The sequence below is a fragment of the Chlorocebus sabaeus genome, chromosome 11 (genome assembly GCF_047675955.1).
Source record: "Chlorocebus sabaeus isolate Y175 chromosome 11, mChlSab1.0.hap1, whole genome shotgun sequence".
Taxonomy (NCBI): Eukaryota; Metazoa; Chordata; class Mammalia; order Primates; family Cercopithecidae; genus Chlorocebus; species Chlorocebus sabaeus.
Window position 1 is genome coordinate 77,031,100 of NC_132914.1, and position 24,668 is coordinate 77,055,767.

The 24,668-nt window shown below is 34.4% G+C and overlaps 1 protein-coding gene across 5 annotated transcripts in view; it reads right to left on the reverse strand.

Annotated features, from left to right (window-relative positions):
* The window catches only part of PPP1R12A (protein phosphatase 1 regulatory subunit 12A), a 166,675-nt gene that overhangs the window by 39,670 nt on the left and 102,337 nt on the right, over positions 1-24,668 (reverse strand). For all 5 annotated transcript variants that reach the window (XM_008004114.3, XM_008004116.3, XM_008004115.3 and 2 more), the window contains exons 4-9: positions 19,240-19,399; positions 15,199-15,343; positions 9,062-9,136; positions 8,021-8,109; positions 7,717-7,874; positions 4,342-4,466 (exon numbers count right to left, since the gene is read on the reverse strand). In XM_008004114.3, coding sequence (XP_008002305.1) covers positions 4,342-4,466; positions 7,717-7,874; positions 8,021-8,109; positions 9,062-9,136; positions 15,199-15,343; positions 19,240-19,399 — 752 coding nt within the window. The remainder of the gene's footprint in view (positions 1-4,341; positions 4,467-7,716; positions 7,875-8,020; positions 8,110-9,061; positions 9,137-15,198; positions 15,344-19,239; positions 19,400-24,668) is intronic.

The following is a 24,668-nucleotide window of genomic DNA, read 5'->3' on the forward strand; positions in this document are numbered from 1 at the left end:
TTTACTTCCAAACCATCTATTCTTCAGTTCCCTAATTCTGTTAATGGCACTAAAGTTAGCTCTTCGATCTCCTACGTTTCAAACTTCACAATTATGTTAGACCTTCTCTGTCATTTTCCTCCATCCATAAATTAGAGGTCAAGTCTCTAAATCTCCTCTCCTTTATAAGCCCAGAGCCACTTCCCTAGTTCATATTCTTATCATTGTGGGCAACTTCAATGACCTTCTAATAAACCTTTTCTCAATCAGTCTCTCATCTTCAAATCTGTACACTGCTGTCAGAATAATATTCTATAAAGAATAATTCTCTCAAGGCATTGTTCAAACATCTTCCATGACTCTCTACTACTTATCAAATAAATTATAAAAGTGTTATCCTAGAAGAGAAGACATCCTGCAACATGGCTCTACCTTTCCTGTTTACTTTGTATATATGCACCCTATAAATTAATCAAATGGAACAATTCATTTTTCCTGCCAAATTATTCCACATTATCCCCACTTGTTCATATTGTTTTTCTTCCCTCCCTTTCAACAAGTTATGCAAGCCCTTCTTCTCTCAGGTGGAGTACTACCTACTTTAAGATTTATCTAAAATGTCCTGATTCTATTACCTTAAGTCGAATATAATTTCTTCTCCTTTTAAATCATGCTACATCTGTACATTTAGATTGGAATACTTTATGTACCCACAGCACATAGCAGTCTTTTGTTAAATTATTAGCTTTTACATTGAATTGAATTAACTAGAACACTTAATTCCATAAAAATTCTGAATTTTTAACATCAAGTAAAGAAAACGCCATTTACATTTTATTGGAATGTACACCCATATAGAAGAATAGATAATCTGCTTTAGAGATCTCAACAATATTTATTTTGACTAGAAAGGCTTATACAGACTTATTGTTAGTTAACAATTTTAAGCACAAAATCAAACTGATGGTTTTATAGATAACATCTCCACAAATCATCAGCTTGATATTGCTACAGAAACAGTTCTTTAATTTCAGCTGAAGGGTTAAGGAATTAAGGAAAAATCATTTAAAGTAAACACCTCTATCTTTCACCATAGTTACCCCAAGTTATTAAAATAAGTGAAATGCAAAACTGTTTTGTGTGCTTTCATTTTTGTGATCTATCTTGCTGTGAACACGTGCACACGCACATAGTTTATGTACCGCGGAAGGAAGCTGGAGAACTTAATATAACTTTGTCTAAATATCAGAAGTGGAGTCATGACTGGGAACCTAAAAACAGATAACTGCAAAACCTTTTAAGATGCAATTAGAAATTAACAATCTGTTTAAGGAAATTTGTATGTTAGGTCACTAAAGTTACAGATAAACTTGAAAAAATTTTAAAAAACACTAATATGCTAAATTAAAGTAGATACAGGAGTGTAAGAATCACTGAATATAACAGGTTTTAAAAGTCATACAATATTGATAAGAAGACTCCCTCTTCATCAAAAAAATATTTCAGGCCAGGCGTGTTGGCTCATACCTGTAATCCTAGCACTTTGGGAGGCCAAGGCGGGTGGATCACTTGAGGTCAGGAGTTTGAGACCAACCTGGCCAACATGATGAAACCCCGTCTCTTATTAAAAATACAAAACTTGGCTGGGTGTGGTGGCAGGTGTCTGTAATTCAGCTACTCAGGAGGCTGAGGCAGGAGAATTGCTTGAATCTGGGAGGTGCAGGTTGCGGTGAACCAAGATTGCACTCCAGCCTGGGTGACAAGAGCAAAACTCCGTCTCCAAAAAAAAAAAAAAAAAATCAAAAATTTTACACATGATTGTTTCGAATAAAATTTGGTCACAAAACTTTAAGAACAAAGAAGCAATATAATCTTCAAAGTAAGTTATTGTGCTTGAAACTGAGAATAAAATAGTTTCTAAATACGCAAATTTAGAAGCAGATGTTATTATATTAATTACAGAACCAAGAGTGATTTTGAATAAGAACTTTTACAGCAAAGAGATTACTGGCCCACTATGCTAACAGAGGTTATAAAGTATTTCTTTTCAGTTAGGGCATTAGGTATAAACTGAGAACTAAATTGCCATAAATGTTGGCTATATATGAGAACAAGAAAATTGAACACAGGAAGTTTACTGTAATCATTTGACTGTAGTAGGAAAGGGATTACTTAGCCAAAAACCCAAAAGATAGAGAGCCAGTGCTGGGTGCAGTGGCTCATGCCTATAATCCCAGCACTTTGGGAGGCTGAGGTGGGCAGATCACAAGGTCAGGAGTTCGAGACTAGCCTGGCCAACATGGTTAAAACCCATATCTACTAAAAATTTAACTAGCCAGGCATGGTGGAGACACCTGTAATCCCTGCTACTCAGTAGGCTGAGGCAGGAGAATCACTTGAACCCGGGAGGCAGATGTTGCAATGAGCCAAGATTGTGCCACTGCACTCCAGCCTGGGTGACAAAGCAAGACTCCGTCTCAAAAAAAAAAAAAAAAAAAAAAGAAAGATAGCTAGTTTCTTGCCTAGGTATTCCAGGGAGATGGAACTTCTGGGAACTTTTGATAACCTTATAGTCGAAACAGATCAAAAGATGCAGACATGAATTTAGTATTCACTGAAAAAGAATATGGGGGCTCTAGAATAAAATAAACTTTAATTAAAGCAGTTTATAGTGACGCTAGTTACAGCATGATTAACAGTCTTCAAAATTTTGCAAACTGCTTTTAGATAATTTCTTATTAAAGCATACATAATTATGATCATATGAACATGAGTTCTAACTGAATTCAAGAAGCACTCAGTTTTGGAATATATAAGGTAAGATAACTCATTCAGTTTCTCGATATTCAAACTACATATCAATGAAACCAACACATTTCTACCACTCATTATTTACATTACTGCCCTCCTTGGGAAGAATTTTAGAGAAGGATTATTACTAACAGTAGGGACTTTTTTTTTTATTCTGTAGTTTATGATTTCAAAAAGACCTTGACCACCTAAAGCCAAATTCCAATACTGACAACACAACAGAAATGCTGTGAGGATTTAAAAAACAATCAGTCCTTAAACTCATGCAAATAATGTCAAACTAGCAACAAAATAAGAAGTTCAAAGGCAACTAAACACAATGTACAATCCAAGTGGACCCTTGATTTTAAAAAACAAACAGAAAGACTCAAAGGACAATTGGGAAAATCTGGGTATGTATATTAGTTATTAACAACATAAATAATATTATACCAAAGTTAAATTTCCTAAGTGTGATTATTTTGAGAATGAAGGATATTAGTCTTGTATTTAGGAGATACATACTGACATATTTAGGCATGAAGTGTTATGATGACTGCAATCAATTTTTCAAGGGTTTGGTTAAAAAAAAGGTGTGTGTGGACAAAGAGGGAAATGAGTATGCTCATTAAAGATAAAAAAGGACTGGTGAAGAGAAATCTTTGAAGAGAGACTGGTAGGTCAAACATAAACAAAAACTCTGAATCGTTAATTTGGGTTAAAAGAAGGATAGGTTCCAGAGAAGCAGGAAAAGGTAAAAAGATCAACACACTAACTGGAAAACACTGCTTCGGTGGAGAGAAGAGACGAGAGAGATGGAGAACAGATAGAGACAGAAAGAGAGAAGAGAAATAAATGAAACTAACATTTTGAAAACACACTGAGTTTACTGGCTAGGTTGTCTCAACCAATCCTTACAATATTAACTGTGTTTCTCTTCATTTTGTTTTGTTATACAAAAGGAAGATAGTAAGTAACTTGCTCAAGGTCATAACAACTAATAAGGTAGAGTCAGGAGCTCATCTCTGGTTTATCCGACCTCAGGGATCATGCTCCTACTGGCATACCAGTTGCCTGCCTAGTCCTTTGTACTACGAGTTTAAAAAATTTAGATTCTTGTTCTCTCATTGACTTGTGGTAATAGTTTTTGTAACTTTCTTACCCATGTGTGAAATTATCAACATGCACACCTCTACTTAACAGAGATAAAGGATATAAAACCCGAGCTTCTCAAAATAAAAGTTCAATAGAAAAAAAAAAAAAAACTAATACAATCATTGATTTTAATATTACAAAAATTTTTAACTTTCTGCCATTTATTAACTATCAACTGTATGTAATATTTGTTAACTACCAACTATAATATCAACAGTAATATCAATTGCAAAAATGATAAAAAAAATCATTCAGAAGAAATCTCATTCAACTTAGAAACATAAATACATATTTACATTCTGAAATCTTACATATTTTTGGAAGAAACTATAAAAATTCAGAATTACTTTAATGAGTTAGTCCAAGTGGTACATAAATAGAATACATGTATTTTCAACAAATACAATTTTGGCTTACCTTTTTAATAGGTGATGTAGGTGTTGCTTGACCTGATGACACAGTAGGTGTTGTAACAGCTACAGGAGCTGCTTGTGTAGTAGAAGTGTTGGCATTAGTTACAGAAGCCAGGGGTTTTGTCTTATCTATTAAAGACAAACAAGTAAGAGTCAAGATTCCATAGAAATTTGGTCTCAATGGTTGGGAAAAAATCATTTTATATTCCATTTTTGTTTAAGGTTTTATTAACTAAAAGTCTTTCCCCACTGTGATTCCTTTTTGCAAGTCAGTTTTTCAGGGAGCTTCTAGCATTGTCTCAATATATATGCTGAAATAAATAGTTAAGATAATATGAAAGATATACAACAAAGCTTCTGACAATAAAAAGCACAAATAGAATCTGACTTCTATGCTTTTAAAATGAAGAAAATAAAAACAAATTTAATTAAGATTTAAAAATTTGAATGCATGAATGCAATTAAAAACTTAACAATAACTATGCAATTTTCTAATGGATAAACAACTACTATTACTGATCTAAAACTGATGGTTCCTCTTTAATCAAGGAAATCTAAAAGTGCTTTTGTCAATAATTACCTTACATTCCTGTCAAACAGTATGGTTAAATGTCCCAAAGAGCATGTCTTCTCACTCCTAAAAAGTCTAAAGTTAAATGGGCACAATATCATCTTGGAAAATAATCCACCTAACTGTGTACAGAATCAATCAACAAATAATAAGTGTCCCCATTCTTCAAGTAGTGTCCTAGGTACTAGGGATATATCAGCCAATGAAAAGACAAAATACCTTCACTTACAGTCTAGTAGGAGATATAAATAATAAATAAGATAAAATCCATGTACCACCATCCAAGTTATTTATTTACTTTGAGACAGGGTCTTGCTCTATTGCCCAGGTTGGGGTGCAGTAGTGTGATCTCGGCTCACTGAAGCCTGTTACCCAGGCTCAAGCGATCTTCCCACCACAGTCTCTTGAGTACCTGGGACTACAGGTATGCGTTACCACACCTACTAATTTTTGTATTTTTTGTAGAGACAGGGCTTCCCCATGTTGCCCAGGCTGGTCTTGAACTCGTGAGCTTAAGCAATCCTCCAGACCTGGACTCCCAAACTGCTGAGATTACTAGCATGAGCTACAGCACCCAGCCCCACCATCCAACTTATTTTGTAAACGTTATTAATATCGTTGTAGTCTTTCTATCCATTTAATTTCAACAAAGAATGACAAAGTCCTAGAAGAAAGAACCCTAAAAGCAAAAAATGTACTTCTCTTTCTCATTTTCTCAACTACCTTTCACATTTGTAAATTGTTTGAAAGGTATAACTAAAACTTAGGTTGCACTCTCATTTTTATCTGCTTTATGAGAAGAGAAAGAACACTGAAGAAAAACTGTTTTGGTAAATAATTTATTTTACAAAATTCAGCAAAATAGTTATTTTATGTCAAATAGTTTCCCAAGGAAATAACCTTACAAAAAGTAGAAAAAAGAAATGGTTTACAAATTGTCAAATTAAGCTGTAGCTCTACAGGGAAATGGCTGCTTTCTCAAGCTTTCCAAATAAAGCATGATAAAGCCTAGCTGATATTAAAAGAGCGAGAGGAAAGGAACCACACAGCGTTTACGTGGATTAATTCTTGAGACAGAGTCAAATTTTCCTGGCACCACTGACCACTAGCAACAGGAAGAACAAAATTATCATAGTACAATGCTTCAGAGGAACATTTAAAGTTAGCTCAGTGAGAAACTGAGTAGAGAGCAACTAGTACATTTCAATTCTAAATCGTGAACAAATACAATGCAATTTGATGGTAATTAGTTATATTTAATAGAATACTAGAGTTTTAAGAACCCTCCAGGTCTTATAGCCCGATTTTTCTCATTTTATAATCAAGGATATTCAACCAAAAGATAGCAGAAGATTTGCTGGTTACTGGTAAAACTGGCCTAAGGTCTCTTGTTTTAAATAGTCCCTTAGTGTCTAATATTGAACAGTGACTTGTATACAAACAAGGGCTAATGAAGAAAAAATTTAGTCAACAAAAAACTAGAAATCTTTGAAAGAGATGTCTGGACTTCTAGTTTTTGAATTATACTACATAAGTAGTAAAAGGCTTAAAATATAAGTTAGGAGGTCTGGGTGCAAGTCTTGGCTCTCTTGTGTACATAGTTTAATTTGTAATGATATACTTGACTACAGACTGAGAGCTAAGTAATGTCTCCCAGGGAGGAGATTAACTGCATAAAAATAACTTTAGGCTATAGGTTGAGCGCCGTGGCTTATGCCTGTAATCCCAGCACTTTGGGAGGCTGAGGTGGGAGAATTGCTTGAGGACAGGAGTTCAAGACTAGCCTCAGCAAAATAGTTAACCCTACAAAAAATAAAAATAAAATTAGGTGTGTGTGGTAACATGTGCCTGTGGTCCCAGCTACTGGAGAAGCTGAGGAAGGAGGATCACTTGAACCCAGGAGTTTGAGAATAAGGTAAATGTTCATCATAATGGAAACAGATATATTTAATAGAATACTATACAATAGCTTAAAAAAAATGCAGATAAAGCTATAGAAATAGATTTATGAACAAATATAAAAAACGTAACTTTTGAGTGAAAAAACCCAAGATGTATAACAATTCCTACCATATGAAAAAAACACAAAACAATATTACAATTGTTATATATTACATATGAATGCACATATGTAAGAGTATAAAAATGAACTAGAAGATTACAGAAAAAAACTCATGATAGTGACTGCCTTTGGGAAGGAAGAAAAGGGAAGCAGACTACGGTGGGTGACTAAAAAAGACATCTATAATGTTTTAACTTTATTTAAAAAATTGAAGTAAATATGATTAAATGTCACAGTAGTTAAAGTCTTAAGTCTAGGTTGTTGGAATATGGAATATGAATGTTTATTATATTATACTTTTCTGTATCTTTAAAATTTCTCAAAACAAAGCAAATTCCCCCACACACTCACAGCAAAGAGTTTTTACTCCATTCCTACTTTACTATTTCTTAGGGAAAATTTGGGATGCTGTTGGGACCGGCACCCTGGACGTTTGGACCTCAGAAGTAACAGGAGCATTTTTGAATTACTGAGAACCCATTCACAACCTATCTGTGCCTAAGGGACTCTTAGAACCCTCTCCAACTTCTTTAAATATAGATCGGCAAAACACAGAGGTGAACAACAGCCTCCAGATAATTAAAGAATAATAAATTCACAACTATATGTAGGTTTCTAGCATTCACTGAAAGATAATTTAGTAGCTTGCCAGGTATCTAAACAAGTAGCAAATCAGTCTGAAAAATCTTGTCTTATTTTACACTGCCACAAAATTCAACGAAAATGCATTTATCTTTTAATTTTACCTGTTTCAGCTTCTGATTCCGAGTCATCTTCCTCATCTTCTTCACTAGAGCAGCTAGACTCATCTTTCTTTCCTTCTTCTTCTTCATCAACCTTTTCTTGTTCCAGAGATTCAATACGGGATGCATTTTTCTCTGGTTCAATAATCAATGTCTCTTTGCTGTTAAAGGAAAACAGTGTTCAAATGATTAGAAACAAAAAAGGTTAAAATACATTCATTCTTCCCAGATCCACAATAAACATGCCTGTGGCCATTATGCCATCTCATTCACAAAAGTAACAAACGTACTTGAACATTTTACTCACTTTTTAAAGGTCTTCTGTGACTGATTATTGTCCATATTTGCTGTTGATTCAATTAGCGGAGATTTCTTGTCCCGTTTTTCACTATGGAGCTTTGTACAAAGTTATGCAAAGGAAAATAAGAAAACTATTAAAATAATATTACTAAGATGCAGTGTTTAAAATAATAACAAAGTAGTTTTTTCAGACATTAAATAAGACAAAACAAAGAAATAAATTAAGTTTTACCTGAAAAGGAAAGAGCTTGAATAAAAAATGAAATAGACTAGACAATTAAAAAGTTCCATACAGGGCTAAGGTGAATTTTTTAAAACCCTCCAACTTTAATGAAAAAGTTCAGATCCATTAACCACTCAGGCTGGCTGAGGATAGTTTACTCAACACCCTGTTTCTGGCTGGGCGCAGCGGCTCACGCCTGTAATCCTAGCACTTTGCGGGGCCAAGGTGGGTGGACTGCCTGAGCTCAGGAGTTCAAGACGAGCCTGGGCAACACGGTGAAGCCCCATCTCTATTAAAATACAAAAAATTAGCCGGGCATGCTGGCGTACACCTGTAGTCCGAGCTACTCAGGAAGCTGAGGCAGGAGAATTGCTTGAACCCGGGAGACAGACATTCTAGTGAGTTGAGATCACGCCACTGCACTCTAGCCTGGGACAGAGTGAGACTCCATCTCCAAAAAAAAAACAAAACTGTTTCAGGTGACATAACTCCTTGCTACTGGACCTGCTATTGGATATATGAGATTTTATAGACTCCATCTTTTAAGTAAAACCCTCTAATGAAATTGTAAAAACATGTTATTCTTGAGGACATATATAAGTATTCCTTTTGAGAAGGGGAGGAAATAGAAATGGGGATAAGCAACATAAAAAGTTAAATATCACTACCCTTTATTCTCTTTCACTATCATTTAGTGAAACTTAAGGATATCTTAAAACCAAAAAGTATAAAACATCACAAGAAAACTTTTGTAATTGTCTCAAATTCAAAGTTACTAAGATAATTATGTAATACAGGCAATTATTAGACAGTCATCAAACATACCAGATTTTGTTTCTTTTGCAACTCTTCTAAATATCCTAAAATGTCTTCATCTGCTACATCAAAGGCTGTTTGGCCCTAGGTAGGAAACAAGGGGCGGGCAGTAATGGTCAAAAGTCAATAAATCATAAAATGCCTTCAGTAATTCTGTATAATTTTATATAAAGAAGTTGGATAACATTTTTTACAGTGGTTATAAATGATACAACAACTACTGTAAAAACATACAACTCTAAGGCAATGTACATGAAATTTATGTGAGACAGAAGCTGTGAATATCTCCCCTTATTTTTTTGGTAACAGCTTTATCGAGATGTAATTCATATACCAAACAAATCACTCATTTAAAGTGTACGATTCAATGGTTTTATGGATATTCAGAGTTGTACAACTATCAAAATAATCAATTTCAAACATTTTTATCACCCTAAGAAGTAGGAACATACCCTTTAGTAATCACTGTCTGCATCCAGCCCAAGGCAACCACTAATCTACTTTCTGTCTCTATAGATCTGCCTATGCTAGACATTTCAAGTAAGTGGAATCATACAATATATGGTTCTTTGTGACTGGCTTCTTTCACTCTACATGTTTTCAAGGTTCATCCATGTCATAGCATGTATCACTTCATTTCTTTTGATGAATAATATTCCATTGCATGACATATACGGTCTGCTAATCTAGTCATCAGGTGGACATCTGTTTTTTTTTCTTTTTTTTTGCCTATGATGAATAATGCTGCTATGAGCATTCATGTACAACTTTTTGTGTGGACGTCTGTTTTCATTTTCTTCAACACCCAGTTAAGGGCGAAATTACTGGGTAATTTAACCTTTTGAGGCCTTTTTCTTTTTGATGACATCCTACAACTTAAATTCTTGGTAGAGTAATAAAATTAAAAAATACATATATTTAAGCTGTTTAACATTCAGCCAGTCACAGGTATGGCTTAATTTTAAAAATTAGTCCAGATGAACATATGTCAATCTATTTTAATTCACTGTGAAAGAGAAAATTTCAAAGAGCTGCTGACTAAACATAGTAAGAATATTTCCTGCTGCCTGCATTAGTCCTTATAATAGCCCTACTGCACAAGTTTCCAGGACGCTTACAAGTTCATTATTTAGAATACAGTCTTCTTTATGTTATCCAGTACATGATCCTTTCACAGAAAAAAAACGTTTTTAGCAACAAAAAATATAATTCTGAAAGAAAGTTCAAATTTCTTAACAGTATTCCTATATCCACAACGACATAAGAATGGATAAGAAATAATGGCTTCTAAAATCACATTAATTTTTCCGTTTAGAAACCACCAACAACCCTTGTTTCTGTACCAACATCAGGATGTTAATATCTATTCAGAAAGGAGCTAATTTCCAAACACTATAAAACAAACTATAAGTTAGCCAATATCTGAGCAGTTTTCCCATTGTCTGTTAATAAAATAAAAAGCTATTGTCTATGAAAGGTATCTTTTTTTTTGAGATAGGATCTCGCTCTGTTGCCAAGATTGGAGGACACTGGCATGACCGTGGCTCACTGCAGCCTCAGTCTCCTGGAGCTCAGGTGATCCTCCCACTTCAGCCTCCTGAGTAGCTGGGACCACAGGTGCACACCTCCATGCCTGACTAGTTTTTGTATTTTTTTGTAGAGATGTAGTTTCACCATGTTGCCCAGGCTGGTTTTGAACTCCAGGGCTCAGGCCCACCTCCACTTCCCAAAGTGCTGGGATTATAGGTAAGAGCCACTGTGCTCAGCCCTATGAAGTATATCTTAAAAGTATATAAAATACTGCTTTTTCAAAATAGGTGAGGATGTATATAAATTTACAAGATTCAAAAATACTTATCATACTTGCCTTTTCTTGCTAGAAAGTCTTTCCAGTAGGAATTTAAGAGACAATCTATCCTTTCCCACTCAGTCCAAGATAAAAAGTTTTAGTTTTAATAAACTTTCCTCCCATTTCAATCTTGGGAAATAGAAGCCAAGATTTAAATTCCTGAAGAATAAATAGTTCTGAAATCAAATAACTGGCTCAAAACTTAAGGTGCCCTTTAAATTAGAAATACATGTTAATTCTAGTTTTGCTATATCATATGCTTTATATAATCAGTTCTAAAATGTTAATAATGCTATACATTTAATGTAAACCGTGTTTAAGATTATGTTATGTGGAAATAATTCACTGACTTATTTTTAAATATCATATTAAGCATTACCAACCCTTCTCATGAATGAACTATCCCACTTTGAAATGTCTGAACTGTAATTAAATTTTTGTAGCAGTTAAATGCAATGGGGTCACTTTAATAACCAAGGAACTCTCCTCTTTAAGAGTAAGAAATTGGATCACGCTACTAACCTTTATTTTCACTTTCTCCCTTGATAAATGAGTCTACTTTGCAAACAGCAGCTGATACAGAATCAAAACTAGAGTAAACGTGGGCTATAAGAATTTCTACTTTCAAAAAAAAGCACCCTCATCAACTTAACTCAGCAACTTAAACATGCTCTTTAAACAATCTGTAGCACAGTTATAAAGCTAACAGTCGTGAAGTTATAAACATTATTTGGTTCTTAACTACTATAAGGCTACTGTGCTTCACTGATAGAGTATAAACACATTATAGTATATAAGCAGTGCCACTCAAAGCAACCAGGCAACAAATGAGGACACAATGCTGAGCTATGAGAACATAAGAACTCTATCAAGAGAACTATCTTAAAAATAACTGCTTAAAAAAAAATGAGTCCAATGCATCTATTAAGAGTCACAAACACACTGGAGACATTGTAAGTCTAACTTCACAGTTTCTTCATTTTTCTTTACTCACTTATTCTAACCAAATTGTTTTTTTAGGTACAACCTCTTCATCTTCACAACAATGAATAATGTAGCTGGGACAAGTATTAGAATGATTCTCACTGTACAGATGAAGAAACTCAGTCTGAGTGCATGGTATTTGCCCAAGGTCATACAGATCATTAAGAGAAAGTGGGAATACAATTTAGGTCTCTACTACTCTACTGTGTCATTTTGCCTTTATCAAAAATAAAAATAAATGCAGATGGAATTAGGGTAAAAACATCCTTGTGTCCATTAATAGCAGAAATAGCTTTGTCATTCATTTAAATCTTTATAATGACAGTTATATTAATCTAAAAACTTGTTTGCTAGCCATTGTATTCAGTAAGAGAAATTCCAACCAGAAAAGCATTCTAGTCAATAAAGAAAGAACAATATTTAGATATATTCTAGTAAAGCAATTATTTTAGTAAACTAAGAAAGCAAATAACCTTTATATTTAAGGTCTGTATCACAGAATCTATAATAATGAATTAAAATGACAGTAAATATGTATTACAGTTTGCAAATAATTTAAAGAAATGAGACTGAAATCTCTAAATATTTTTAGGAAGGGTTTCAGATTTTCTATATGATTTGCTACACTTACTATATTACACATTATTTTCCCAAATAGTGTTTTCTATTACTGAAGAATTCATCTAAACTCTGGTAGTACCTTAGGTGCACATCTTTAATATCATTTTTTAAAACAATTTGTTAATAACCTTCAATCTGTAAGTACTAAGGAAGGTATCAAATGACAATATAAATTCATATAGGCAGGCTTACATAATTAAGACAAAGTAATTTATTTTGATTGAACATGATGTATGACATTTTAAAATGTAGACAATAAAAACAGTCTAATTCTACATGCAAAGTTATGACTAAACTTTTAAAAATCAAAGTCGTAAAACAGAACTTCTCAAATGAAAAAAAAAGGCTTGTGTTTGGATATAGTTATGGCACAAACTCCTTTAGAATGCCATAGACATTATGTAGCTCCTCATTATAAAAAGCAGTCTTTAAAGTCTTGACTTTTAAAAGAAAAATAATATTTTTATTAAAATTTATATTTTTACAGCTTAATAGTATCTTGAAAAATAAAAGATGAGGAAACTAAAACGAAAAGAAGTTATAGAGGAGCTTAGCAGAATAAAAATAAAAAACAATTATCAGGGTTTTAGGAAAATTACTTGACTTCTCTGATCATATTCCTGAATCCAAAAAAACCCTTAATTTCACAGGGTTGTTAAAAGAATTGCATATGTGTAAAAAAGGCTGAAAATCTTTAAATTTTATGTAAATATGAGGCACAATTGTGTGTGTGTGTGTGCGTGTGTGTGTTTTTCTTTTTTTTTTAGCAGGGTCTCCTTCTGTTGCCCACTGCTGTGCAGTGGCACAATCATGGACTCAGTGCAGTCTTGAACTCCTGGACTCAAGCGATCCTTCTACCTCAGCCTCCCACATAGCTGGGATTACAGGCTCACACCACAAGGCCTGGCTCACAATTCTTTTAAGATCACATAAAGATCTACTGAAATATCGAATGACAGATAAGAGAGTAAATAAAATTTAGAGTGACAGAGGAGCTGCTATTAATTTTTTTAAAAAGGATACAAGGCACAGTAATTTTATATGCACTCCTTTTCTGATAGCAAAATTATGATCTGTATGGCATAGGAATTAGACAATTGTTGGCCAGATGCAAATAAAATAATTTTTCTCATACATACTATATATTGTCTATGTTTCACTAGAATACTGATTCAGTAGGGGAAACACACCATATTTAAACTTGTAAGTGAAATAATCCTTTTTGGAAACCATTTCAATTAATAAGCTTCTCTCATCTAGTTCTTATCCGGAGGCTACTGTTACTAAATGAACCAATTATCAGCACTGCCCATATGAATGGACATGTGGTAAAAAGTCACTGCTTGGGAGAGAAGAATGCAGACCAGAGTTCAGAGGCTAACAGGTATCTGCTAATCTTTTCAGAAAAAAATTCTGAAGGGAAATTTCTACATGAAAAGAGAGGTAACATGACTTGCAAAGCTAAAATTAGCTGGCGTTTTACTTAAATAGTATCAATATTTATTTGTCTTCTAATGCTGATTACAAAACAACAGAGAAAGTAAATTATTGAAAGTTTTAACTAAAAATTCAACCCAAAGATTTTTGTATTTGTATATAAGTATAAACTAATCATTCTCCCAAATTTTTTTACTTTCCTTAAGACTTCTACCAACTCCTATGATTTTCATGCCTGCACATTTCTTATATAAAATATATATTTAAATCAGTTAACGAAAGTAAGTTATTTAGAACTCTACTCCAAAAACAGCAAAAGAATTAGATGGTCCTATTTTGAATAAAGATGAGATCATTTTATGACTCTCTGCTACATAACCTATGATATTTTCCTATGAAATGCAATATACAAGGAACACTCTATGGAAAGGTAATTAAACTCACTAGAGGAGACATGTTTTGAGTTCTCCATGATACTTATTATCTACCAACACAGAGTGGGAAGCGACTAGCAGGAATACTGGTGACTGGTTATTGACTGATAGTATCTACAAAGGAGTAGAGAAGTCTAGTTTAACAAGAAACTTGATAACCTGAATCTTTTCATGATTTCGTGAAAAACACTTGTATGACATTATCTCCCTCCCTCCTTCTACCTAATTGTGGTATTAAGTATATAATTTACCTCACTCAACAGAACTACTTTCTCATCTACAAAACTAGAAGACTAGATGATGTTGCATCTCAATGATCACCTTCAGTATAAAACTTTATAGTGTTTACTGTCATTACCTGCTGTAAAAGACCTCATTATTCATGTCACTTAGAGAACTCTATAAGCAAGCTAAAAGACCATCAGCTAAAGAATAAGAACCACACTTCTACATGTGTTCCAACTCAAAGGGGAGGCAGAAAACATTCACATAAGAATGCAACATTTTCTAAGCTTCTGAATTCCTAAGAACATAGTATCAATGCAAGTATCCAAATCTACTCTACATGTATGGCAATCTGACTACTGAAAGAGTAATACTTCTTTCTTTGCAGCACAAGGCCAGAACTACCTCATATGGTAGCTGAAAAGACTTAAACCATTAATTAGTAAGTCAGTTGGCTAAAAAAAGTTTTATGCAGTTGATAAAAATACAATAATATAAGGTAATCCTTATAACCTTTTGAAATTATATTTCTAAATATAGTTTATAAAACTATATTTCTAAAAGTTAAAATATTAAAATACTTTTAAAAGGCCTACCACTTTGTTGACCATCTCCATATCACATAGATTGTCCACTAAAATTCGACATGCTTCTTCTTTACCCCAATGAGCTGCAGCATGAAGAGGTGTCCAGCCATCATAGTCTTTAATATTAACATCATAGCCTGCCTGTATTAAAAGTCTAAAGAAATTACAGTGAATTAGACAATCATTAAAATCTAGAAATAAACGATCATGATCAAAAGCTTTCTACCATGCAATTTAACTACAATTTTCAATTAATTTCTTTTCAGAATTCACATCCTTCCCCCTCAATGAATTAACTATGGCAAATACAAAGTATTTCTCAGAAAAAATTCGGAAAAAGAGGATCTTGAGTCATTGTCATAATAATGCAGTTTTAATTAATTCCTAATGACTCTCAGTCTTATGGTTTGGTGTGACACTGATTAATTCTTGTTAATATGACTTGTAAGTTAAATTTTCACAGAAAAGCCCATAATTCTTCAATGTAAAATCAAAAACTGATTAATCACTTTGTATGTAAAACCGATTTATTGTGGGAACTATCATCTTCAGGTTTCCATATAATGTATAATCTCGGGCTAAATGTGTTCTAAGAATATACTGGAATCAAAGAAACTTGTTTTGTAATGTTTCTGTTGCCTTGAAATTCAGGAGCTGAAAATTTTCAAAGGAAAATGACAATCTTTTAAGAAGAAAACAAAGCAAAAAACATATTCCAAGGAGTTGGATCTATTTTTCTGAGCAGTAGAAAGCAGATACTCTAATCATCAACAAGCTAAAACAGAAACACATTTTAATACAATGCAAAGAGTTGCATAAATTATGTTAGTATGCCCTTCTAACTACATATTGACAGCAACCTTTATTTTATTTAGACATTAAGCTCACAGAAGAGCAACGATGGGTCTATAAACTGCACATAGCATAGCCCCACACAAACAGGCGAACGAACACTAAATACAATTCATGAAATCTAGTTAACCTTTACCTTACTTTCCAAGATGTTGAGCTTGAGAAGGACTTTCTTTTTACCTACAGGAGGTGGTAGTGACAGCTAATGTATAATCCCCCTTCATTTATTTAAGAACAAGTCTGGTATTTCCTAACAATATTTAATACAGCTATTTCTAATCCTGCTTCCATAACGGAACCATCTTAAGGGCTTGTTTTTTAAAAATAGATTCCCCAGCTCACCCCAGTACTACTCAATTAATCAGCATATGGAGAGATGGGCCCTGCTAATCTATATTCTTAATAAGTTCCCCATATGAATCTCTTATCATTACCTGTCACCTGCCTGCAGACCAACATTTAGGAGCCATGATCTAAAGAAAAGCTGAAAGATCTAAGCCCAAAGAAATATCTCCACTGACATATATTACCAGAAACCTTATTAATAGAGGCAGAAACAATACTGGAATATAAGAAAAAAATGCTGTTCCTTATTAGGAAATATGAACTATAATAATGTTAAATATGCTAAGCAACATTTTTAAGTACTTAGAAGTCTGTGTGGTGAGAAAAAAGAGGTAGATAAATTTTTTCAACATGAAAAAAAAGACAGTATCTATATTCAAGGAGCTTTTAATGGAAGTGAAACCACCACCAACTGTCATGGATAGGTTCTGTGAATAGACATGCAATGGGAGTACAAAACTGAAAAGCATCAAAATCAAATTGAAAGGAGTTGTGTGTGTTTGGGAGGGAGAGAAAATGTGAAGAAGGCTGCGTTTGAAACAGATCTTTTCTACTGATTTTTATTTCGTATTTGTTTTAATTAACTTTCATAAGTAATATGTTCACAAAGTTTAAAAAAAAGAAGAATAAAAGGATACATAGGGACATTACTCTCTCACTGCTGACCTTTAGCCAACTAGTTTGCCCTTCCTCTAAATAACCATACTATTAATTTTTATTGGATCCTTACAGAATGATTTCATGCATATATAAGCAAATACAATTTTAATTTTTTTTACAATAAATACAAATGATACATACTTGGATCCTTGATTTTGACATTTCATAATATATCCTAGTGTTCTTTCTATAACAATATGTAAGGAGATTTCTCATTCTTGTTTTAATGCAGAATATGCCAGTGAAAGCATATACCATAATTTATTAAATCATTCTCTTATTCCTATTATAAACAATGCTGCTAGCAGATTATCTTACTTCCTATGTGAGTGCCAGTATCTGTAAAAAACAAATTCCTTGAGGTAGAATCAGGGAACTAAAGAACAACTGTTATTTTGATTGAATTTGCTCAATTGTCATTTCTACTAGTAAGAGTGCCTTTTCCTACACCCTGCCAACAGGATGTCAAATGTTTTGATCTTTGCCACTGACAGATGTAAAAGTGTAACTCACTGTAGCTTTATTTGCACTTAATTATGAATGAAGTTGATCATTTTTTTTCATATGCTTAAAGGCCTTTAACTGATTCAAAGGATTGAGCAGAATTTGCCTCCAAGTTGAAGAGATGGTGAGTAAAAGCATCTAGACAGAAACAAGGGAAGGTATTAAAGACATCATGATAGAACTTCAATAGATATATATATAACTGGCACAATTCATACTTTAGGGGCAATGGTGGTAGCTTAGCTTAAAAGGGAAGACAGTGGCCAGATAATGAAGAATCTACATGCTAAGTTGAGGAGTTTAAAATTTATCCTGATGCCCACTAAGAACTAATAAAGGATTTTGGGACCTTGGATAACCTAATTACAAAGATCATTTGCAAGCCATCCAGAAACCTATTTTGTAATATAACCCAGTACTCATATATATGTCTACAGAAACAATTGCTTTAAGAAACAATTCTTACCTTTATGTAATCCTCTTTAATACTTTCTATTCTCAAAAAAAAAAAAAAAAGGCTGTTGGGAACTCTCGAAAGTTTTCGATTACAGAGAAACAGGTGGACAAGAAAACTAATTAAAAGGCAACAATGCCATAGTATTCTTAGGAAAAAGGCCTAAATTATTGAAGTTGAATAGAGACTGAAAAGAGGAGGCTGGGCAGTGATGGCTCACGTCTGTAATCCCAACACTTTGAGAGGCTGAGGCAGGCAGATCAATTGAGCCCAGGAGTTCAAGACCAGCCTGGGCAACATGGTGGAACCTTGTCTCTACAAAAAATATGAAAACTAAGTGGGCATAGTGGCACATGCTTGTGGTTCCAGCTACGAGAGAGGCTGAGGTGGGAAAACTGCCTGAGCCTGTCACCCAAGAGGAGGAAACTTGGGAAAGGTGACTCATATATTCTTTACTGCTTTTACTAATGAGTGGGAATAAGAAAGACTGATACTAGAAGTTCAAGAGAATTAGAATCAATATATTAATAAAAGGTGCCATAGATTTTGCTAAGTGCTGGTCTTCCTTTCACATAAATATAAGAATAATTTCATATATTGAATAATACACTGAATAATTTTCTTCATATAGCTGCCAACATTTGTACTGCAGAAGTAAAAATATTATTGCAACATGAAGTTTTGTTCCAAGCAAATTTGCTAAACAATATATAGCCTTATAGAATCAAAGTTGCTTATGGCTTAGTATTTTATAGTGTGCTAATAGTACTAAGTTCCAGTGTTCATGTAGTAAAAAAGGAAACTGTATTTAAGACAAATTACATGTAAATAAATATTCTGCAGGAATGAAGCTTTCAAAATTGATGGTATGTTCACAGGACATTGTTCTTAGACTCATGAACCAGTTATCAATCTGGAACCTCAAAATGACTCTCTGTAGTGATTTACTAGGCCAAAAGGTAACAGATAATAGTTGAGTGACACTTAAATTCAACTTACTGGAAAATCACAACTGATAAAAAAAAAAGTAATAATCAAAACTAGAGAGTTGAAAGAATTTTAGAACAAAAGCAATCATATTCAAAGTAGTAGTTCTCTTTCTTCCTGAAAACAGGCATTAAAGAACTCTTTTATGTTGCTTTAAAATAACATTTGCAGGTATTTTAAGAAAAGGACCAATGAATAAAAAAGACAAACTAAAGTAGAAAAACAACTCTGTAAAAAACAATACTTACTTTAAAACTTCCGTATAGCCTTTAGCAGCTGCAACGTGGAGTGCTGTACCTCCAGATTTTGCATGCCGGACATCATTTATATGACCACTATTTAGCCACTGCCTGGCATCTCTAAGCATGATCCGTTCTTCTTCCTTTCGAGCTGCTTCTATATCAACCCCTGATAAAACGAAAATAATTGCTTTTATTTTTGCTTAATAAAAACTGTTCCATGTTGGGAAATAAAATTGTCCAAAACATGTCAAGTTTAAATAAAATTAAAAGTGAAAGTATATATATATTTTTAAAATTGGCTGCTTATAACAAGTTGGTTAAACTAAAAAATGTGGGATATTGTAGACATTTTAACAACTTTCTCTACTTATTATTTTTTTGCTCCACAATACTATTTTGATCTATTTTTCCTTTCTGATTATTCTTGTTTTTTAAAATTTGAACATTTCCTAAGATATAAGCATCCTTTGGGCTAAAATTCTTTTTGAACAATTATAATGAATAAGTCTCAAATTTCTATCTACTGTTTTGATCTGTTCTATGAAATCTAGCCTAGCAGGTACAAATGTTTACTGAATGCTTCAACTTGGAGGTCCTGTCTTCATCTAAAATATATTGTACTTTAAAATAGATTATTTCTCTAGCAAACTCCTTTCATTTCCTTTTCCAACATAGTACATTCTTCATACCATTAAAATTATTTTCAAAATTTTAGTAAGTTATATAAATGTTCATTCATTTAAAAGCACTTACTCTAAGCACTACCCTAGGTTGAGGTGATAAAAGTGGAAAGAGGCCAGACAAGGTGGCTCACACCTATAATCCCAGCTACTTGGGAGGCTGAGGTGGAAGGACTGCTTGATCCAGGAGGTCAAGGCGCAGTGAGCCATGATCATGCCACCACTGCACTCCAGCCTGGGTGAGAGCAATACCCTGTCTCAAAAAACAAACAAAAAAAGGGAAGAATACAAAAATGAATAGGACCCTCTAATTCCTACCTTCAAAGAGCTCAACACCTTGGAAAAAAAATTAAAGATACTCTTGAAATTCTTGAATGATTTCATGTGGTCTTATGGCTTCGACTACTTGCTATTTAATAAACAGCACACACCACAATGCATTTACAATCTGCCTTACTCCACAAGTCTATGAGTCTTTTTATCTTTCATCCCCACTGTCTGGTAGAGTACCTGATACAAAGTAAAGGGAGATCAGAGCCAGGAGCGTTGGCTCACACTTGTAATCCCAGCACTTTGAAAGGGTGAGATGGGCAGATCATTTGAGGTCAGCAGTTCAAGACCAGCCTGGCCAACATGGTGAAATCCCGTCTCTACCAAAAATACAAAGAAAAAAGAAAAAAAAAAAAAAGCCCAGGAGATGGAGGATGCAGTGAGCCAAGATCATGCCACTGTACTCCAGCCTGGGCAACAGAGTGAGACTTTGCTTGAAAGAAAAAGAAAATTTAAAAAAAAAAAAAAAAAAAAAAAAGCAAAGTACAGGGAGATTACTAAATGTTCACTAAATGAACAATGAATGAACAAATATAAAACAAGAACACACACACACATTTCCTCAGCTAAGATTCTCCTATAATCCACATCCATGTATACAACTGTTTGGTCAAGATTTTTCATTCATCCATCCACTCATTTAATACATACTGAGCACCTACTATTTTGCCAGGTACATCACTAGATGCTACAGGTATAGACGTGAACTTTTTATATGGCAGAAGATGATTCATTTGTGAAGAAAAATAAAGCCAGAAAAGGAAACAGAAACGGTAATGAGAAGGGGTGTTATTTTATATAGGTTGGTAAAAAATAGCTTCTTTGATGACTTTACAACAAGAAATAAAGTGAGTGACAGCCATACGACTGGGAGAACATTCCAGGCAGAGGGAAGTATCAGTAGGCTCTAAAGTGGGAGCCTCCTAGGAATGTTTTGTTTAGAAGGACAGGGTCTCTACAGAGTAGTAAGGACAGTGAGCGTGGTGACATGATCTAACTTAATTTAAAAGGATCACTTAGGATGAAAAGTTGAGTAGATATTGAGATACTCACTTGGAGGCTACTGCAATAATCTAGGCAATTAATGATGGTAACTTGAACAAGGGTGGTAGCAGCGAAGATAGTAAAGTGGTTGAATTCTGGGTTTTTCAAGGCATACTAAGAGAATTTGAATTAGTTTGAATACAGAAGAAAAAGAGAGGTTGAGAATCAATCAGAGGTTTTCAGTCTGAGTAACTGAAAAAATTAAAGCTTCAATTTCAGAAATGTGAAGTTTAAGATGCCTAACAAATATCTCATCAGAGACATCAAGTAATCAGTTGGATATCTAAGCCTGTAGCATAGCGAACTACGGAAACAATAAAATATTATGCCATGGGCATCTCAAATGCAATGCTAAAATCTTAACCTAATTTTTCTCCAACTGTTCTATTTGCTGCCTGTCTTGTTTTCCTATACTAAGTGCTCTCACTTACCTAGCAACATGAAAGTCATCTGAATTTCTCCCTTTACCTTACTCTCACCCCATCTGTGATTGTTAATTGTGCCAAGAGATGCCTAGATGGCTGGTGAAGCACTGTCTCTGGGTGCATTTGAGGATGTTTCCAGAGGAGACTGACATAGGAGTCAGTGGCCTGGGAGAGGAAGACCCATCCTCAATGTGCACAGAAACAATCCAATCAGCTGGGAGAAATGGGCTGAAAAAGGAGGATTTGCTCTCTCTGCTTGCTGTCTTCTCTCCCTTCAGGAGGAGGATACCTTTTTCTCTCCTGCTTTTGGATATCAGACTGACTACAGGTTCTTCAACTTTTGGACTCTGGGACTTGCACCAGTGGCTCCTTGGGGGGGTTGTCAGGCCTGACAGGGACTGCAGTGTCAGTTTCCCAGCTTCTAGGGCTTTGAACTTGGACTGAAGACACACTACTAGCTTTGAGCCAGCCACATTATCAGCTTCTCTGGTTCTTCATTTTGCAGGTGACCTATTGTGGGACTTTGCAGTGATTCTGTGTCAGTTGCTCCTAATAAATCCCCTTCCATACATCCTACAGGTTTGTCTCTATGGAAGAGCCTGACTAATACACCATCCTATTAGTTACCAGATTTTGAGTTGCCACTTCTAGACTGTCTTCTAAATGGCCCCTATCACTATCCTAGTTCATAGCTTATGTCTCACACTTTGACTACTACTACTGGCCCTTAACTCATTCAGTCTTTAGTCCCTTCTAATTCATCCCCCAATCTACTGCTGAATCGGAAAAAATAAAATATGATGTCATTTCTCTATATAAAATTTGTCAGTGGCTGCTTCTGGAAGACAAAGCTCAAGCTCTTTAGTATAGAAGACAAAGCCTTTTATGACTTGGTCTCAGTGCATTTTTAACTTCATCTATAGTCTTTCTCTCTTACCATCATCTAGTGTTCCAACCATTTAGACCTCCACATAGGTCCCCAAGTACATCATGGTCTGTGTTGTCGTGACAGCTACCTCTACCTGAACTGTATCTTTTATTCTGCCTGCTTATTAGCACATTACCATTTTTTTTCAAGACAACTAAATTGCTCATTACTCAACTGAAGCTCAGCTTTTAAAAAGCAGACAATAATTCAGAAATATTTTTAAAACTCCAAGATAACACAAGTATAGGAAAAGTCATCTTCAAACTGGAGATTATAATATCTCATTACTGCATTTGAAAGAAATTTGCAGTAAGATTTTCCAAACAGACCTTATGAAAACAATAAATTGTATAAACTAGGTATGTAATGAACAGAACCTATTATAATCTTTATAAAAACCAAATGCCACCATTTCTACAGTAAAGCAGTTTTACATATATCAAAAATTTCCTACCAAAAGATAATCAGCCCATTTAAGATATGCCTAATGTTAATAACCTTTCTATTAAGTGATTTATCTCAGATTTGCTTTTTTATTTTTTTTATTTTTTATTTTTTTTATTTATTTATTATTTTTTTTTAATTTATTTATTATTATTAAACTTCAAGTTGTAGGGTACATGTGCACAATGTGCAGGTTTGCTACATATGTATACTTGTGCCATGTTGGTGTGCTGCACCCATCAACCCGTCATTTACATAAGGTATAACTCCCAATGCAATCCCTCCCCCCTCCCCCCTCCCCATGATAGGCCCCGGTGTGTGATGTTCCCCTTCCCGAGTCCAAGTGATCTCATTGTTCAGTTCCCACCTACGAGTGAGAACATGCGGTGTTTGGTTTTCTGTTCTTGTGATAGTTTGCTAAGAATGATGGTTTCCAGCTGCATCCATGTCCCTACAAAGGACACAAACGCATCCTTTTTTATGGCTGCATAGTATTCCATGGTGTATATGTGCCACATTTTCTTAATCCAATCTGTCACTGATGGACATTTGGGTTGATTCCAAGTCTTTGCTATTGTGAATAGTGCTGCAATAAACATACGTGTGCATGTGTCTTTATAGCAGCATAATTTATAATCCTTTGGGTATATACCTAGTAATGGGATGGCTGGGTCATATGGTACATCTAGTTCCAGATCCTTGAGGAATCGCCATACTGTTTTCCATAATGGTTGAAATAGTTTACAATCCCACCAACAGTGTAAAAGTGTTCCTATTTCTCCACATCCTCTCCAGCACCTGTTGTTTCCTGACTTTTCAATGATCGCCATTCTAACTGGTGTGAGATGGTATCTCATTGTGGTTTTGATTTGCATTTCTCTGATGGCCAGTGATGATGAGCATTTTTTCATGTGTCTGTTGGCTGTATGAATGTCTTCTTTTGAGAACTGTCTGTTCATATCCTTTGCCCACTTTTTGATGGGGTTGTTTGTTTTTTTCTTGTAAATTTGTTTGAGTTCTTTGTAGGTTCTGGATATTAGCCCTTTGTCAGATGAGTAGATTGCAAAAATTTTCTCCCATTCTGTAGGTTGCCTGTTCACTCTGATGGTAGTTTCTTTTGCTGTGCAGAAGCTCTTTAGTTTAATTAGATCCCATTTGTCAATTTTGGCTTTTGCTGCCGTTGCTTTTGGTGTTTTAGACATGAAGTCTTTGCCCATGCCTATGTCCTGAATGGTACTACCTAGGTTTTCCTCTAGGATTTTTATGGTATTAGGTCTAACATTTAAGTCTCTAATCCATCTTGAATTAATTTTCGTATAAGGAGTAAGGAAAGGATCCAGTTTCAGCTTTCTACTTATGGCTAGCCAATTTTCCCAGCACCATTTATTAAATAGGGAATCCTTTCCCCATTTCTTGTTTCTCTCAGGTTTGTCAAAGATCAGATGGCTGTAGATGTGTGGTATTATTTCTGAGGACTCTGTTCTGATCCATTGGTCTATATCTCTGTTTTGGTACCAGTACCATGCTGTTTTGGTTACTGTAGCCTTGTAGTATAGTTTGAAGTCAGGTAGCGTGATGCCTCCA